Consider the following 19,374-nt stretch of genomic DNA (forward strand, 5'->3'; position numbering starts at 1 on the left):
TGAAGAACGCGAATATTACCAAGACGAACCTGTTCACAAACAAAGTGGATATCACTTTCAACATGTTTGGTACGTTGATGTTGAACAGGGTTGCCCGCCAACTAAACTGCCGAAACATTATCACAAAACACTACAGATGTTTTTGTTAACGGTACGGATAATTTTAAAAGAAGATTACGTAACCATGAAATTTCTGCGACTGCATTAGCGACACCTCGGTATTCTGCCTCGGCACTTGAAGTAGAAATCGTCGGTTATCGCTTAGAAGACCATGCTATTAAATTATTTCCAAAGAATACACAATAGCCTGACGTCGAGCGTCTTGAGTTCGGACACCCACCCCAATCTGCATCCGAATAAGCGGTGAAAGAGGATAGAGGGGATGCCGAAAGTTGTAAGCCATGACCCATCGTACCCCGAACATACCTAAGAATACGATGCATGAAAGCCATATGTGGTTCCCGAGGAGCATGCATAAACAAGCAAACCTGTTGAACGGCATATGAAATGTCCGGACGAGTAAACGTCAAATATTGTAATGCACCTGCCAAACTACGATATTCCGTCTCATTGTCAAGTAGTGGACCGTCATCGGCGCTTAGCTTGGACCCAGTTTCAACTTGAGTGCTAGCTGGTTTACATGTGGACATGTTAGCACGTTTAAGAATGTCGGAAGCATACTGAGCTTGAGATAAAAACAACCCGTGTGAACTCCTTGTTACCGAGATACCCAAAAATGGTGCAATGGGCCAAGATCAGTCATAGAAAATTCAGTGGACAATGAGCGAATAATATCACGAGTAAGACCCTGCGAAGAAGCTATGATAACAATATAATCTACATAAAGCAATAAATATGCACAATGTTGGCCTTTTTTGGTACACGAACAGGGAGTTGTCACAAATGCTACTTTTAAAACCCTTGGATGTAATATATGTATAAAACCGCGTGTACCAGGCATGGGGTGCTTGTTTCAGGCCATATAAAGAGCGTCGTAGCCTACATACGTGGTTTGGTGCAGAAGGGTCAACAAACCCTGCTGGTTGATACATATATACAGTCTCGTCCAGATGGCCATGCAAAAAAGCATTTTTAACGTCTAGTTGATGAATCGGCCAACCTTTAGAAATGCCAATAGAGAGAACCGTTCTAATAGTCGCAGGTATCACAACTGGGCTAAAGGTTTCCTTGCAATCAATACCGACTGTTTGAGATTTACCGTTGACAACAAGACGTGCTTTATATCGTTCCAATGTGCCATCAGATTTAAATTTATGGCTAAAAAGCCATATACAACGAATAACGGGATTATTAGTCGGATAAGGCACTAGATCCCACGTACTATTATCTTTTAATGCTTTAAATTCGTCGGTCATTTCCTGTCGCCAATTTGGATCGGAGAAAGCATGTTGGTATGAAGTCGGTATTGGTGATATGGTAGGATTAGTGGCGGTGTTAAGGTTATATTTGTGATTAGGTTTGGAAATACCGGCTTTCGAGCGTGTGGTCAATGGGTGTAAAGTAGATGAGGCAGGGTGAGAAGATGGAGTGCTCAAAGGTGTGGTTGGTGGGTTGGAATGGTTATTTTGATGGTCTGTATTGGTGGTTGTGGTGGGAATAGAATGAGGAGTAAGTGAGGTAGGCTGATGGATCGTAGAGTGGGATTGGGAAGTGGTGGGTTGATTTGTATGGTGTGTAGTGGCATGGGTATTGTAGCTTGGTGTTGAGTGGGCCATAGAACTTGGAGGAAAAAATAAAGGTAGGGAAACGGGTTCGTCGTCAAGAAAGTTATAGTGGGAAGAAAGTATTGGTTAGGTGAACGGGAAATTGTGTTTGTCAAAGATGACGTGTCGGGAGATGTGAACTCGGCCTGTTTCAAGATCGAGACAACGGTACCCACGAAAGTTATCTGGGTAACCGAGGAAGACACACCGAACCGATCGAGGATGGAGTTTGTGAGGTTGAGTAGCCGAAAGATTAGGATAACACGCGCATCCAAAAACGCGTACATGATCATAAGTTGGGTGTCTCTTGAAAAGAGCATACGTAGGTGTATAATAGTGAAGACGTTTCGTAGGCAATATATTATGAAGGTATGTAGCAGTATGTAGAGCCTCGACCCAATAAGTGGGAGGAAGTTTGGCTTGCACAAGAAGAGGGAGAATAATGTCGTTTAAACGCCGGATCATACGTTCGGACTTGCCATTTTGGGAGGAAGTTTGAGGGCACGAAAAATGAAAGATAAGACCGTTATTTGTTGCAAACTTATAGAAATCATGGTTTTCGTATTCGCCCACTAAGTCACATTGGAAGGACTTGATTTTGGTTTTAATTTGTGTTTCAATAAGTTTATGAAATTTGGAGAAATTGGGGAAAGTCTCAGATTTGTATTTTAGAGGGTATACCTAAACATATTGGGTATAATTGTCAATCAGAACCATTTAATATTTATAGCCACTTTTACTTAAAATAGGTGAAGTCCATAAGTCAAAATGAATTATATCAAATGGAGCGAATGTAATAGAATTGGAATAAAAAAACGGCAAGCGTTTACTATTCGAAACTTGACAAGCATGACATAAATTAAACCTATTGTCTTTATTACATGAAATAAAAAAGCGAGTAGATAATAAATGTAAAAGTTGGTTGCCGGGATGACCAAGATGGTTGTGCCACGTGCTAAAGGGAGATGCAACGAGACATGTAGCGGATGGGATTCTAGGCTTTGTGAAGGGGTAGAGGTCACCCGTACTGTCATGCCGGGAAAGAATCCTTCCAGCCGCGAGCTCCTTCAAAGAAAAACCAAACGGGTCAAAGTCAACTGAAACTTGATTATCAGTGGAAAATTTTCTAACAGAATGTAAATCTTCTTGTGGGGCTAAAAGAATGTTTTTAAGTTGAAAAGCGCGGTTTGGAAATTGGTAGGTGGTATGACCCATTCCAGTAACTAGAAATTGTTGACCATTACCGACGAATATATTCCCATTAAAAGATAAAGACGAGGGATGTTGTATCTTACCTGGGTCGGCTGTCAAGTGAGATGAAGCACCGGAGTCTATGTACCATGGTGAGTCAGGATTGTTAAGATTAACCGCCTGAAGTGCTTGACCCAACTCTTTTGGATTCATGGGATTAATTTGTTGTTGGGTCGGAAACCCGGGTGGCCCATAAGCAAATTGGGTTGTGCCGTTTGAATTTGATGAACTTGTACCTGCATCTGCATGTGATGGATTAGCATGCAGGCCTTGTTGTCCATAAAAAGTTAGTTGGGCCTGATTGGACCAGGGAGTTTGTGTAGGGTGAGGACATGGTGGGGGTGGCCCATGCCAAGATGAAGGCCCATTTAAGTTATAGTTTGTGTTCCCTGTTTTCCCATTCCTATAACTCCAATTTTGAGGGTTTTGCCGGTTATACCAAGTGTCACACCCCAACCAACGGCAGAACATGTCGGGGCGCGGCATTGATTGTATCATAGCTTAGAAGACACTAAGTGAAAAAAACGTGTCAATATCTAAATTATTCATTCATATATCAAGTTCAAAAGCACAAACATCGTTTCAAATGAAATACCGTTACAAATAAATGTTCAAAACATAAATAACTTAAAATAAAAGGTTTCTTCAATCATTAAGCAACCTAAGGTCTCATCTAACTTCCAATACTTGATTCGTCCGATAAAGCTACCTGCGCCATGCGTGAAAATATATATTTTGTCAACATAAAGTTGAGCAAGTAAACCACAGTTTTGAGTATATATAATAATAAAAGACAATTCCATGCGATAATTGTAAATCACTACAATTACTGTAACAATAAATAAAAGTTGTCTTTTCAACCGAATCACATAGATAAGGGTTTACTCCGACGGCGTATGATCATACTAATGAGGATGAGGATGAGGTAACAACCAACATAAATTAAACACATAGTCACATTCGCACATAGCAACTAATCGAGCAATTACAATTATGCATATACCGGAATTGTAGTGTAAATCAATAACAAATTTGGTTGTGAACGCATAACGCCCCCAAAATTTGTAAAGTGGTAAAAAGGGGGATGTGAATTTACTTACCTTTAATGAGGGATAAACGAGGACGAGATAATAAGGGAAAAGAACTAGGATGAAAACGGTCAAACTCCTCGAGGTTCACCGACAAATATTCCTAGTTGTTGATGAAAACAAGAATTAGATAAAATCATAGTGAAATACTAAGATTTATGACGGGTTTTGAGATTCGATATTGTTGTGTGTAATATACTTTCGTTAATTATAAGGGTATTTATTTACTGTTTATGTTGGTTTTAATAGAAACAAGATAAATTAGTTTGGGCGTTAGTATGATAACAATACGTCTTATTTGGAAGAAAAGAAAAAAACATTATTTGTTATAATCTTTGTTATATGTACAACATACATATGTATATATACACACACACACATATATACATATATATACATATATATGTTACATAATTAATAAACGTCCGATGACACGAAAAGAAAACATTAAATCCGAAGTTTGTTTTGTGAAGAAAATGCGTATTTAAGAGTATATACATGTATTAATATCTAAATCTTTGATTAAAAGTAAATAAAAATAATAATAACAACTAAAAACTTTAAAACCGGGCCTGGGGGATTCGAACCCGCGCCCCAGGCCAGTTTGAACTTTAGGATAACATGCGATGGCCATCAGGCCAGCGCCTAACTTGTTTACAACACTGAATCACTTACTATATATCAAATCTTACCAGTTTATCTTCTCCTTAATTCAAACCCTAGCCTTTAATTTGGTTTAATTTTTTGGTGTTGATCCAATTAACTTAGGGTTTTCGTTTGTTGATTAAAAACGAATATAAAGCAAGGTTTATTTACCGTAATTGATGATGAAATGAGGGTGAACGACGAGATGGATTGTCACGGCTCTTGGATTGATCGACAAAGGTCTTAACGGCTTTGTATGTTGCAATTAAATTAGGGGTTAGGGTCACAATGTAATAGTGGTGGTGTGGTATGATTTAATTGAATTATTAACGAGTTTATATAGTGTTTTAGGGACGAGGCCAACCGCGGATTGTAATTAACGTAGTAGCTCACAATCTGTTCACAATTTACCGAGTTTAAGGTGTCGGTTACACGTTTATTCGACGGAATATGCCACTTGCCAAAGTTAATTGATCATAAACAAGCGGGAATTAAAGATTTTGAATGGTTTAGGGTGCGCGGGTCGGGTTTGGGTCAGCTGGTCGGACCGGTGGGTTTGGGTTAAAGTTATAATATCTTATTTTAATATTAGAATTTACAGGTTAGGCCCCTGGAGTTTATAGATGGAAACAAGAATGAGTTATAGTTTAAGTTTGGGTGAAAGTTGCAAGTTCTTGTAAGTTAGAATATTTAAACTATTAAATGATAAAACTAAAACAATAAAAATATTCGATAAATGTGTCGGTTTTATTAAAAGAGTGACCCGAACCCTTAAACGGGTCGGGTATAATTAGAAGAATACAAGAATGAAAAACCCGAAATGTTACAACATTCACTACTTTAGGAAATTTCGTCCCGAAATTAGGAGTTAAGATGTAACGAAGAGATACGAGTACCCAAGGCGATTTGCAACGATTTTCAAAAATAATAATAATAATAATAATAATAATAATAATAATAATAATAATAATAATAATAATAATAATAATAATAATAATAATAAAATTTTTAGAGTTAAACCGACCATCACGATCGGAAATAATGGTCAAAGGCGTTCCATGGCGGCAAATGATGTTCTTGACACAGAGTCGGGCTAATTCGCTTCTGGAGGACTTTTCACGGAACAGTATGAAATGAGCTGACTTGGTCAAACGATCGACAATTACCCAAATACTATCATTGGGGCTTTGAGTAGTGGGGAGTTTAGTAACGAAATCCATGGCTATGTCTTCCCATTTCCAAACGGGGATCAGAGGTTGCTTCGAGCAAACTAACGACTTTTGATGATCGGCTTTAACCTTGGAACAAGTGAGACATTTAGATACATACATCACGATATCCTTCTTCATTCCCAGCCACCAAAACATGGAACGAAGATTTGCATACATTTTATCCACACCGGGATGGATAGAGTATCGTGACTTATGAGCTTCATCGAGGATGAATATGCGAAGATCGTCACGATCAAGATTCCATAAACTGTTCGAGTAATAGAGTAAACCGTTACGTTTGGTTTCAAGTTGGAGTTCGGCGCCACACGACATATCATCGTATAAGTTACCTTGGTGACAGAGACGTGTTGTGCGTCGAGGATGCGGTATTGAAGGTCAAATGACGACGTAATTTGAGCATGAATGGATTTAATGTGGCTCTTACGACTAGTCTCGAAATTATAGAATATTATTTCAATACCGTAAAGGGAATTTTTACTTATGATTTAAAATAATATTATGATTTAAACTAATATAGGACTTGGGTTAGTTGAAATATAAAACTAATCATATTACAGAAAGAAAACTTACAAATCTAAAAGTTATCATAACCCAGAACTTAAAGTTATAGAATAACACTACTAATGACAATCCGATAAGAACATTTATATATAGGACGTACCAGCGGCGTATCCACCATGTTCTTATCATCTCAACATTGTACCGTTATCCCAAACTACCATTGGTTCTAGGATTATGACACACGATTGTACGTATCATGATTTCCATGCGAGGACTTGGGTAATTATGTATGCATCCATAATTACTTAGGTCATCGGATGGTCCGCATAATTCGTTCCATCGTGCGGGTTACAAAAGCGTTTGAAAACATTAATTTGTGAGGGAGCACAAGTTTTAAAAATGTAAGACTATAAATTAGGAAAAAGTTCATAAATTCTCTAGGACATTATTTAAATGTAAGTCCTTAAAGTTGTAAATAAATAATTTATTAATAGTTGAGGTTAATAAAATGATTTGGGATGGTTGAGGAGGGTAAAAATGAGGCAGATATATGTTTTAATAACCAATATACTTAATTAATGTGAACTTTATTCGTAAAATACGTGAAATGTTATTAGTTTATACTGAAATAATTTGATGCCATAAAAGGCATTATAAATTTATAATTGAGAAAAGACTAAAAATATCTAAGATCGACTAAAGAACACAATACAAGTCTTCGGGTCTCTTGGGGGGTTAATGTGACAAGAAGTACCATGAGAAATTTAGTTCACAAAGGTTAGAGTAGATTATCTTGGAGTAGCTCAAATAGGTTGAGATTGTAATTTGGGGTTGCGAATTTGGGTTTTCAATATGGTATAAATTGGTAACTTGAGCTTGTGGGTATGGAATTGGTGAGGAAATAAGGACCTTAATTGACTAAGGAGACTTGAAGGATGTGGGGTTGATAGGTTTGACTTGATGAACAAGGGCAAGTTGATGGCACATATTCCGGGGATGATTTGGGTCTCCATGATGGTATCAAGTGTGGTTATTAAGAACACCAGGTTGAGTATGAGCGGTAGGCTGTTTGTGGGATGGTCTATACACTAGGCAGGGTACGACAAAAGTTAGCAAGGTGGCCATAGCGATGTGTATAGCTGGCACAAGGATTTAGCAGAGCGACAACAATTACAGGTGAAGCACAACGGCTGAGGACCAGTGCATGGTTTCCTTCTTGAGGCGTCTCGGTCTGTGTCGAGGTTGAGGGTTGTTTTTGATTAACCATATAGCTTTGGTGATTGACCTTACGCTTGTTGTTGGTATTTGAAACAGATTTTATGTTCGGTTTAAGCGTCAGCGGATGAGTCGGTTTTGGTCTTGTCAGGAACAAGTGATGAAACAACACAATTAGAGTTAAGGCTTTAAACTTGAGTCACGTATAACAGTTGCAAACTCTTTGGTGATCATAGTAGTCAAAAGGCAGTCGTGAGAATTCAACAAACGACGATGAAACAATGGTTTCCTATGAGAACATAGAATGAAATGGGATGATGGTAGATACAAGAGGAGCATGACAGTGAATTTTGACGTAAGCCTTTCCTCGTTTAGGATGTTATGTTTGGGTTGAGGTGGATTGTCGAGGAATAGTACAACTTGACGATTTTACTTGCGTTTTGCCAGTGTGATTGGTGATGAGGATAAGCAGTGGGTAACTGAGTCAATATTTTCAAAAATTAGCTTAACGCACAAGATTGGGTTTGATTGCTTTCAACATTTTGAATTGAAGTTACTATGTGAGTGACCATAGAAGAATAGTTGATTAATTTTTAGTACAAGGATTTCTTGCTAAAAACCTTTTATGATTAATAATGACACGATTTTCAAGAAATGAGTGGATGAGTTGTGTAAACCACAAATGAAATATTAAGAAAAACTGAATTTTGGAAATATGTTGAGCTAGCGTTTACTCTGAACTTAAGGATAAGTTAGAATCTATATTGAGAATTAATCAAATAATTTTTATTTTATCAAAGTTTGATAAATTGATAAGTTTTAACAAATTTAAAAAAAAAATCTCAGGTTGAATACTTGAAAATAGTTTATGTTTGTGATACCATGAGTATGAGAAAGTCAATCGATTATTAAATTATGCAATAATGTTGTTGGTGTTTTAATCATGTGATAAAATAAATAGATGTAAATCAACTCAATAATAGAGTGTAAATTGTATGCTTGACTCGTGATAGTCAAGTCTCAATGAATGAGGAATTTGTATCTAATTATGTGGAAAAAAAATATATTTCTAAGTGTAAGAATAGGTCGAATCAATAAATCTTGATTCAAAGGTGATTTAGTAAATAAGTATTTGATGTAAATTGATATTCGTATATTATAATAGTAGTTTGAGGTTATGATTGTGCTTGAAGTTGAGAATTTCCAATACCTATGAATATTTGATTATAGAAGTCCTATCATCTTTAACATTGAGAGAACATAACTTAAAATATAAATTGGCTCATTCGTTGGTTAGGGCTTCATGAATTACCATGGGTCCTTCCAACAAAATGAAAACCATTGAAAACATATATAAAATCATTTAAAATCGAATTGAGGGGGGTGTTGTGGTAGACAGTTGAAGTAATTCGGGAACCACCCCATTGTACATACTTCATCCATCCGATCAACAAAACACAATACTGAAAAACCGAGTTTAGCCACGACTCACCGTGAATTCGGTTATAAATTTAAGGATGTGATCGTCACATGACCACGTTGATATAATGAGGGTAGTAGATTCGGGTACGTTTGGTGTGATATGCTTTGGCCTAATAAGTTCCACACCCTTACCGAACACTCCAGGAAGGCAACCAGGTCTCGCGATTGATTGAGATTTATGCGCAACACACTTCCTTAGGCTCGCAAGCCTTGGTGTCAAGGGTTCGGTAAACAAGTGTGTCCCTCTTCCAGTTACTACATATCCGTCCCACGAATCGTCCTAGAGTTTAAAAAAAAATAATTTTGGAGGGTGAGGCATAGCCTCGGATTAAGTGTGTGCTTTTATGTACTATTGTACATGATGAACAATATAAATATGCTAAGGTATGTACAAAAATTTAAACAAGTAGGGTGCACGTATAGGAATACGTATAGGGACCCTAAGCATGCTACTAGGTCGTTACGTCTAACCACCTATCTTATAGCCTTCGACTCTGATACCAATCTGTCACACCCCAACCTACGGCGGAACATGCCGGGGCGCGGCATTGATTGTATCATAGCTTAGAAGACACTAAGTGAAAAACACGTGTCAATATCTAAATTATTCATTCATATATCAAGTTCAAAAGCACAAACATCGTTTCAAATGAAATACCGTTACAAATAAATGTTCAAAACATAAATAACTTAAAATAAAAGGTTTCTTCAATCATTAAGCAACCTAAGGTCTCATCTAACTTCCAATACTTGATTCATCCGATAAAGCTACCTGCGCCATGCGTGAAAATATATATTTTGTCAACATAAAGTTGAGCAAGTAAACCACAGTTTTGAGTATATATAATAATAAAAGACAGTTCCATGCGATAATCGTAAATCACTACAATTAGTGTAACAATAAATAAAAGTTGTCTTTTCAACCGAAACACATAGATAAGGGTTTACTCCGATGGCGTATGATCATACTAATGAGGATGAGGATGAGGATGAGGTATCAACCAACATAAAATAAACACATAGTCACATTCGCACATAGCAACTAATCGAGCAGTTACAATTATGCATATAACGGAATTGTAGTGTAAATCAATAATAAATTTGGTTGTGAACGCATAACGCCCCCAAAATTTGTAAAGCAGTAAAAAGGGGGATGTGAATTTACTTACCTTTAATGAGGGATAAACGAGGACGAGATAATAAGGGAAAAGAACTAGGATGAAAACGGTCAAACTCCTCGAGGTTCACCGACAAATATTCCTAGTTGTTGATGATAACAAGAATTAGATAAAATCATAGTGAAATACTAAGATTTATGACGGGTTTTGAGATTCGATATTGTTGTGTGTAATATACTTTCGTTAATTATAAGGGTATTTATTTACTGTTTATGTTGGTTTTAATAGAAACAATATAAATTAGTTTGGGCGTTAGTATGATAACAATACGTCTTATTTGGAAGAAAAGAAAAAAAAACATTATTTGTTATAATATTTGTTATATATACAACATACATATGTATATATAAAACATTAAAACCGGGCCTGGGGGATTCGAACCCGCGCCCCAGGCCGGTTTGAACTTTAGGATAACATGCGATGGCCATTAGGCCAGCGCCTAACTTGTTTACAACACTGAATCACTTACTATATATCAAATCTGACTAGTTTATCTTCTTCCTTAATTCAAACCCTAGCCTTTAAATTGGTTTAATTGTTTGATGTTGATCCAAATTAACTTAGGGTTTTCGTTTGTTGATTAAAAACGAATATAAAGCAAGGTTTATTTACCGTAATTGATGATGAAATGAGGGTGAACGACGAGATGGGTTGTCACGACTCTTGGATTGATAGACGAAGGTCTTAACGGCTTTGTATGTTGCAATTAAATTAGGGGTTAGGGTCGCAATGTAATAGTGGTGGTGTGGTATGATTTAATTGAACTATTAACGAGTTTATATAGTGTTTTAGGGACGAGGCCAACCGCGGATTGTAATTAACGTAGTAGCTGTCAATCTGTTCACAATTTACCAAGTTTAGGGTGTCGGTTACGCGTTTATTCGACGGAATATGCCACTTGCCAAAGTTAATTGATCATAAACAAGCGGGAATTAAAGATTTTGAATGGCTTAGGGTGCGCGGGTCGGGTTTGGGTCAGCTGGTCGGACCAGTGGGTTTGGGTTAAAGTTATAATATATTATTTTAATATTAGAATTTACAGGTTAGGCCCCTGGAGTTTATAGATGGAAACAAGAATGAGTTATAGTTTGAGTTTGGGTGAAAGTTGCAAGTTCTTGTAAGTTAGAATATTTAAACTATTAAATAATAAAACTAAAACAATAAAAATATTCGATAAATGTGTCGGTTTTATTAAAAGAGTGACCCGAACCCTTAAATGGGTCGGGTATAATTACAAGAATAGAAGAATGAAAAACCCGAAATGTTACACCAAGGAGCTTGTCGGTCGCCCCGGTTCCCGTAACTTCTTCCACCGCGCCGGCCACCACGTCCACGCCCACGGTAGCCGTTTCTGGGCGGATTCAAATATGAAGGACCTGTTGTGGGGTTACCGTTAGTGTTAAGATCTTTGTTCAATTGGGTCGGTGGATCGCCGGTTACTTTTGCGGCTATGTCAGTGTGAGTTGACTCGGTTCGAGCTTCTTGGCGCCGCCGTTCAAGATCAGTGGCTGTTCTAGCATCGTCCCAACTAATTTCACTTTGATTTAGTATGGTGGCTACAACATCATATTCACGGGGAAGTCCGTTGACGAGTTGAAGAACTAACCGTGACTCGTCTACATGATGATCAACATCGTTTAACTGTTCAGCCAATTCTTGAAGTTTTTGACAGTATTCATCAAGTGAGGAACAAATGGACAACGTTAAATTGGTGAATCGCTTCTCGAGGGCTACAGCACGTGATTTCTTATTAGATTAAAAATATTTTTGAGTTTGTTCCAAACCTGCTGTGTCGTAACATTCATATCAAGAACGCGAGCAAGATATTGATTGGAGATAGTTCCATAGATCCATTATAGAACTATTGCATCAATTTCAGCCCAACTCTCGTAAGATTTGTCGGTTTTCGCCGGAGGTGGAGTAATCGGCGATGTGTTGAAGGACCTTGTATCCTTTAGCATGAAGGGTAAATAATTAACCCATGATGAGTAGGTGACCATTGTTCCATCGAGCGTGCAGATTTTGTTTTGTATATTTGTGACAGAGTAAACTGGATGTAGAGTTTTATTTTCGACTGTAGCCGATGAGGAAGCATTGTCACCAGCCATGGGAAAGAAAAGGATAAAAAAACGAATGGAAAAGGATGTTTTAAGGATCGGGTTTAAAAACCATTAAAGTTTAGGCTTTGATACCATAAAAGCATTTTATGATATAATTCCTTGACCTTCTCATTAAACTAACCCCCTTTATATAGGGTGAAAAATACATAACTGACAAGGAAACCCAATACAACCCAATATTAAACTATCTAGAATTATAACTCAAATACAATTCTAATATAATAAATACATTAAATAATATTTGCTAATAAGTACGACTTACATGTGTGTATCGCGATTGTAGAGTTTCTCGAATCAAGGCCGTCAACTCCGTGTTGTCAAAGTGGTTGAACGGCAAACCTTATTGAATAACGAACTTTGTCATTCTATCTTTGAACCCGGTTCATGTTGTAATGAAAGAGTGTACCATCTTGACCCAATTCGACTTGGTCGGTTGAGGGAACTTCTTTCAAGGCCTTGCAAAATTTGTTGTCGATGTGCTTTTTTAAAGTCGAGTTAGAATCGTGCTTTAAGAAAGTGCCACAAAATTTGCAACGAGCCTTAGTATCACCATTTATCAATATAACCAAATCCCTGTTCTTCCATACTTCTTTGTTGCGAGTATGCTCGAGGACCACAACAACTTCGGGGTCTTCTTCAACACGAACCAGGTCAATAAAAACGGATGGAGTAGCCTTCTTGTTAGCCTTGTTGTTAAACTTTTTGGTGCTTGCCATAGTAACAACTAAGAAGTGGTGGAAGTGAGAGGCGTAGGTTGGTCGGGGTTGTAAAACGAGAAGTATTTTTGAGTGTTTTTGAGTTTGGTGGTAAAACAATGGATAACAAATCAATTTATATGGGTCTTGGACATCAAAAACCGATACCAACGGCTATAAAATGGCTATATTACTGTTGGAACTGGTTCCAACGGCTATATTTCAGCTACAGCAGCATTAAATGGCAAAAACCTGGCGGAACCGGTTATTCCCGGTTAGGAACCGGGACCGGTTTGGAACCGAAACCGGGTAAGAACCGTTTGAGATATATTATCCAGAACCGGGTAGGGCTTTTGGGTATATTAGAGGTGGCAAATGGTTGGGTTGGGTCGAACGAGTCATGGGTTGAAATGAGTCATGGGTTGAAATGAGAATGAGTCAGAATGAGTTTGGGTCAAAACGGGTCAATTAAAAAAAATATTGTTTTGGTTTGGGTCGAAATAGGTTAGGGTCGAACCGGGTTTTGAGGGTTTATTTTTTTTTTGTGAACGAGAATAACGGCGGAAACATTTTAGTTTTTTTAGATTTTTCGTTTTTTATTTATATTTTAAGTTATGATTTTTTTTTATTTTTTTTGAATTTTTTCCAGGGATTTTCTATTAAGATCAAAAACCCTCAAAAATATATTCAAAATTAATAATAAAGAAATTATAACTCAAAATATAAATCATAAACAAAAAAAGTGAAAACACTAAAATGTGTCCTACGTTGTCTTCGTTCCATAAAAAAACTCAACTAGAATCGAACCGAAACCGAAAGAATCGACGAAAATGAAACAAAAAGCCAAAACCGGACCACATCAATCGAAATTGAAAAAATCAATCAAAAACGAAGCTAAAAGAATTCAATCCGAACAATAACAAAACTGAAAAAACGAACAAAAACGAGCCCGTAATCGACTAGAAAGAAACAAAAGAAACCAAAACAAACCCGAACCGAACTCGTTCCAATCTGAAACCCGTTTCGTGCCGAAACCTGTCTTGTACGAAAACCCGTTCCGATCCAAAACCTGTCACATTTCCTTAGGACACTAACCCACATCGACCAATTTCTTTGAACTTGTCGACCCATTTTGCCCCGAAAATAAAAGGATGAAATTTCAAATGACTCATTTAGTTAAAACATTTTACCCAAACCAACTCATTTAACTTTTAAACCAACTCAAATTGACTTATTTGAAAGAGTTTGGGTTAAGATTGCCACCTCTAGGGTATATACATTCTCAAATCGAGTATTGAGTCCACCAGGGACGACCTAGAACCGGTTCCGGGTATAGTCTACCGGTTCGGGTACGGACCCGGTTTTTTTTGTGCACGTCGATACAAGTTGCGATTTGTAATAATTATTATCTATATATTTATTGTAATTATTTTTGTAATACTTATTAAGATACTGCTTCATTACGATTATATATTTATCGTTTTATAAAAAGAGGTATAATAGTATTTTACAAAAGACGAGCTACCACAAAAAGAATCGGACCAAAACTAAAATCTCACTTTACCACATAAAGCATTAATTCCATACTTAAATTTTAAAAACAAAAAGAACAATTGACTATGAAAGATTAAAAAGCAAAGGATGCTTGAAGCTTGAAACATTAATAATGAATCACTATACCATAACTCAAAAAACTAGAATAAAATAATATCATCCATGAAACAACATCTCCAAACTAGATCTCTCTTAATTAAGAATTAAAAAAAAAACAACCTAAAAGAACAACTTTGCTCTTCAACAAAATGCTCATAATTTAACTACTTTCATTTTTCTCGAATTAGAATCTTCAAACCGCAAGTAACGATACTGAATCGATTCACGACTTAGTCGTAAATCGACCCACACGATATAGCCATAAGTAAAAGTGCAGCCTGTTCTACTTCGCCTATCTTCCTCCTTTGTTTTGTAATAGAGGATCTTGGTCTCTGCAGCACAACTTCTGTTCCGAGCGGCATTAACTTCCTCTTCAAACAAAAAACACCCATGTTGTTGGTGATCAACGCACTTGTTTGACTATCTCCACCGGATGTAGAGGTGGCGGCCGCGGCGGTTTTCTTTAGTTTTTTCTCTTCTTTTGATAGACCCAAAAGTGCTCCTCTCCTTTTTCTACTTCTGATTCCACAAGCATTGCATAAAGACTGTAGAGAATATAGCATCAAATAATTAGAAGTCAATCTTAAAAGTAACTATAAAATCATATTTGAGGTAAATAGGCATAAAACAATTTTAGTAAATGAACTTTAATCAGCATGCTTGTACAACATGCCATAAAAAACTGAAATCATTTTCATAGTAAAAAATAGTGTGGTTTCTTTCTATGCTGCAGACATAAATTATATACTAATAATAACAACAATCTATGACTATAAAAATTGAAATAACTATTATTACAAAAAAAAAAAAAAAAAAAAAAGTAGATTTGAGAACTTGATGAGAGCAATGATGTTACATTATATAATGACAATAATTCCAACAATCAGTAACTAGAAAATAATTAAAAATTGAATAAATCAAGGCAGCTTTAAAATAAATAGTAAAAAAATATCTTAATAACAGAGACAGAAGTAATTAAGTAGAAGTTTTGTTTCAACTTTGAAACCCATACTACACCATAAACATAAAAAAATAAACAAAAAATGTAGAACTGAAAAAGAATACCTTAGGGCCAGCGGGGCCCCCTCTCCAGAGAGGGGTTTTAGTGGTCCCACAATCAGCACATGTTTTGATGGAGGAGGTGGAATGACTACCACCGTCCGATGATAATGATCCGCATCTATCTGGTTCTGGACTCCTCATCTTCATCTTCATCATATCTTCTTCACAATTCGATCCCTACAATAATATAATGCAATCCACCATTCAAACTCTCATAATCACCATTATCAAATCAATCACAAGTAACTCACCTTATCACTAACATCCACCATTCTCAATCGAACACCTAACAGTACAGCTGTAACTCACACAATCACCGAGATCGAATTCGATCGCAAGATCATAAAACTGTTGTTGGAGAGAGTAACTATTTGAAGTAGTTCTGTGATCAACGAACTAATATAAATGAATGAATGAAGCTGTGATCAAAGAAACAAAGACAGTACCGACAGACAATAAAAGCAGAGAGAGAAAGCCGAAGAAGTAGTAGCGGCAAATATATAAATATAAATAAAAATCAATAACTGTACTTTTAACCCTTGGAAAACCCTAGGGCGGGCTACTTCAAATTACTCAAATGCCCTCGCTCTAAATTTTGTCTGTAGAGACGAAGAGGCGGTTGTGAGGCTTGGCTATCAAAGGGTAGTTTGGGGAATGTGGAAATAGAAAAACATTACGATTCCATGTGTGCGGCTACATATGTTTTTAAAGTTTAGGGTTTTTTTGTTTTGTTTTTCGTGGTGTGAAATCTCAGCCGTTTGATGTATATATTTATATTTTTAATTTGTTTTGGATGAATTACGTGTGAATGTCGTAAAATAGGATTCAAGTTTCGTTCAATACGAGTCTTTTTCTATTTCATGTTTTCCAAAACTAAAATACACATTTTTTTCCTTCCTCTAGAGAGATAGAATATACACGTTAGAAGAGTAAATAAGTTCCTATGTAACAGGAACCCTCAAAACACTTAGGCTATATACGTTATGGTTTAATTAAAACTATATAGAGCAATATCACTTGTGTAATAAGCTTTAAATAACTTGCTTTTTAATAAACGTGCGTACTACTAGACGCCACATGTTTTTTTTAAAAGGCACCCAGAGGTTAACGCCTCCCTACCCCTCTGCTCTAGGGATGAGATCGATACATGTAATTGTATCTGTACCCGAAAGTACTCATACTGAAAATCAGTAAATTTGGGTACTCACACCCGTACCCGAATTTTATGGTACGTGTACGAGTACATATACTTTAGGTACAGTACTCGCTTTGGTACCGCTTTTTCCTATAAAAAAAACTCCACTAAACTAGGTAACAATAGTATGGTATCAACAATCAATTATCTATAACACTAAAACCAAAACCATAATACCACAACCAAAACATAATACCAAAACTAAAACTGAAACAAATCAACCATAATATAGATTCCATTTATGGTGGCTGTTACTTGTTATTGGTTGGAAGAAAAGAAAAGAGAACTAGGGTTTTATTAGAATTATTAGTACTTGATATTTTGATTAGCAATGGTTTAGAAAAAACCTGCTTGAACTAAGGATATCCCAATAAAAACATGGTTAGAGTTATGAGTTTTGGATACGGGTATTGAACGTGTACGTGTACGAGTATTTGGGATAAAAATCCCATCCCTACTATTCTCTCCCAAAACACACACACACACACACACACAAAAAAATCCCTCTTTAAAATGTGTGGAGCGATGTTCAAACTTTTTGGGTGAGTGGCTTGGGGCGCCATCGCACAACGCACAACCTTAAAGTATTCTTTTACGATACATATTCATACCACTATGTGTGGGATGTTCAAATTAGAACCAAAAAATATGTTAACCTCATAATGTACATTTACCTCTTGTTTCAAATGTTTTACTTAACTTGGTTACATAACCGTTTACCCACTATTTCAATAAATCGTTAATGCTCTTGTACAAGCATTTTATGTGGTTCCGACATTTTTTAACATAAAAATGGTTAAAGAATTGTAAGAATTGCAATATATGTTTGTACGTGATGTTTTGTATATGTAAATAATATATATGACGGTTAAGTTAACATCACATTTTCTCACCAATACCACCTTGATTATCTCCAATATTATTATGTATTATGTGCAAGTGCATTATAAATATTGTATCGTTTATGTATGTAACTTAGCCTTTTACTATACAATAATGCGAGTTATTGTGCTATTATTTAAGATTTAACTTTGATTTTAGATTCTATTAGGCCATATGCAATGGGCGAGACTTTGGGCGATAAGTGGGTGACTAGGGGCGCGAACACCTCCACCCCAGGCGATTTTTGGGCGATAAGAGGCGGGGGCGGAGTTCTTTTATCGCCTGCAGTGTTTGAGAAATATTATTATTATATTCATTTGACCGTTGCAAACGGTCAAATATAAAAATAATAATTAATTAAAACATTATATATATATAGAATATGGTTCAAATAAAAAGAAAGAGTTTCCTAGAAATGGTAAGAACCAATATATTTTTAACATGTGGCATTACAACATATGGTGAAAGAACAAATCTAGGAAACTATGTCGGTAATGGTAAAAGAGTAATTCTAGGAAACTATGACGGTTTTTGATAATTTTAAATCTCAACCATTGCTTAACATGATCCAATGACTATGATTTATTCCTAGTCTTTCTAGAAAACTACTTGTTTTTAGGATAACCCTCTCCTACATATATATATATATATAGAAAATGATTCAAATAAAAAGAAAGAGTTTCCTAAGAATGGTAAGAACCAATAGATTTTTGACAAATGACATTACAACATATGGTGAAAGAACAATTCTAAGAAACTATGTCGGTTATAGTGGTGAAAGAGTAATTCTAGGAAACCATGTCGGTTATTGGTAATTTTAAATCTTAACCATTGATTAACATGATCCAATTGCTATGATTTATTCCTAGTCTTCCTAGGAAACTACTTCTTTTTAGTATAACCCTTCCCTATATATATATATATATATATATAGAAAAGGGTTCAAATAAAAATAAAGAGTTTCCTAAGAATGGCAAGAACCAATAAATTTTTGATATATGTCATTACAAATGATGGTGAAAGAACAATTCTAGGAAACTATGTCGGTTATAATGATTAAAGAGTAATTCTAGGAAACTACGTCGGTTATTGGTAATTTTAAATCTCAACCATTGATTAATATGATCCAATGGCTATGATTTATTCCTAGTCTTCCTATGAAACTATGTATTTTTAGGATAACCCTCCCCTATATATATATATATAAACATACACTTTCTCTCCATTTCATACATAATTCATACCCAAATTCTTCAAAAAATCTAGCAAAATGAATCCTACAAACAACCCGAACCAACCGAAACCCGTGGAACTCACCGCTATCATGACAGAAATGATCAAAAAACACGAAAAGTTTGTCGAGGAACTCAACGATACCATGAGAGAAACCAACAAACAACAAGAAAAGATTGTCTCTATGATGGAGTTGCGGGAAATGAGTAAAGAATACG

At 36.1% G+C, this 19,374-nt stretch overlaps 1 protein-coding gene across 1 annotated transcript; it reads right to left on the bottom strand.

The window, feature by feature from the left end:
• Positions 1-14,905: 14,905 nt before the first annotated feature.
• Positions 14,906-16,118, bottom strand: LOC143595308 (GATA transcription factor 16-like). Its single transcript, XM_077074351.1, has 3 exons — positions 16,098-16,118; positions 15,850-16,023; positions 14,906-15,329 (listed from the first exon to the last, which is right to left on the bottom strand). The coding sequence occupies exons 1-3, from the start codon at positions 16,116-16,118 to the stop codon at positions 15,015-15,017; spliced, it is 510 nt and encodes a 169-aa protein (XP_076930466.1). The 3' UTR covers positions 14,906-15,014.
• Between the last annotated feature and the right edge of the window lie 3,256 nt (positions 16,119-19,374).

This window comes from Bidens hawaiensis, unplaced genomic scaffold (genome assembly GCF_021521415.1).
Source record: "Bidens hawaiensis isolate Kalapana, Puna unplaced genomic scaffold, B.hawaiensis_p1.1 tig00044890_1, whole genome shotgun sequence".
Taxonomy (NCBI): domain Eukaryota; kingdom Viridiplantae; phylum Streptophyta; class Magnoliopsida; order Asterales; family Asteraceae; genus Bidens; species Bidens hawaiensis.

What these genes read in the sequence shown, in the direction of transcription:
- LOC143595308 (XM_077074351.1), bottom strand. Translation starts at nt 16,118, where the DNA reads ATGGTGGATGTTAGTGATAAG. An exon ending in TGGTGGATGTTAGTGATAAG is followed by an intron (nt 16,024 to 16,097) that starts GTGAGTTACTTG and finishes ATATTATTGTAG; the next exon opens with GGATCGAATTGTGAAGAAGA. An exon ending in GGGGCCCCGCTGGCCCTAAG is followed by an intron (nt 15,330 to 15,849) that starts GTATTCTTTTTC and finishes TATTCTCTACAG; the next exon opens with TCTTTATGCAATGCTTGTGG.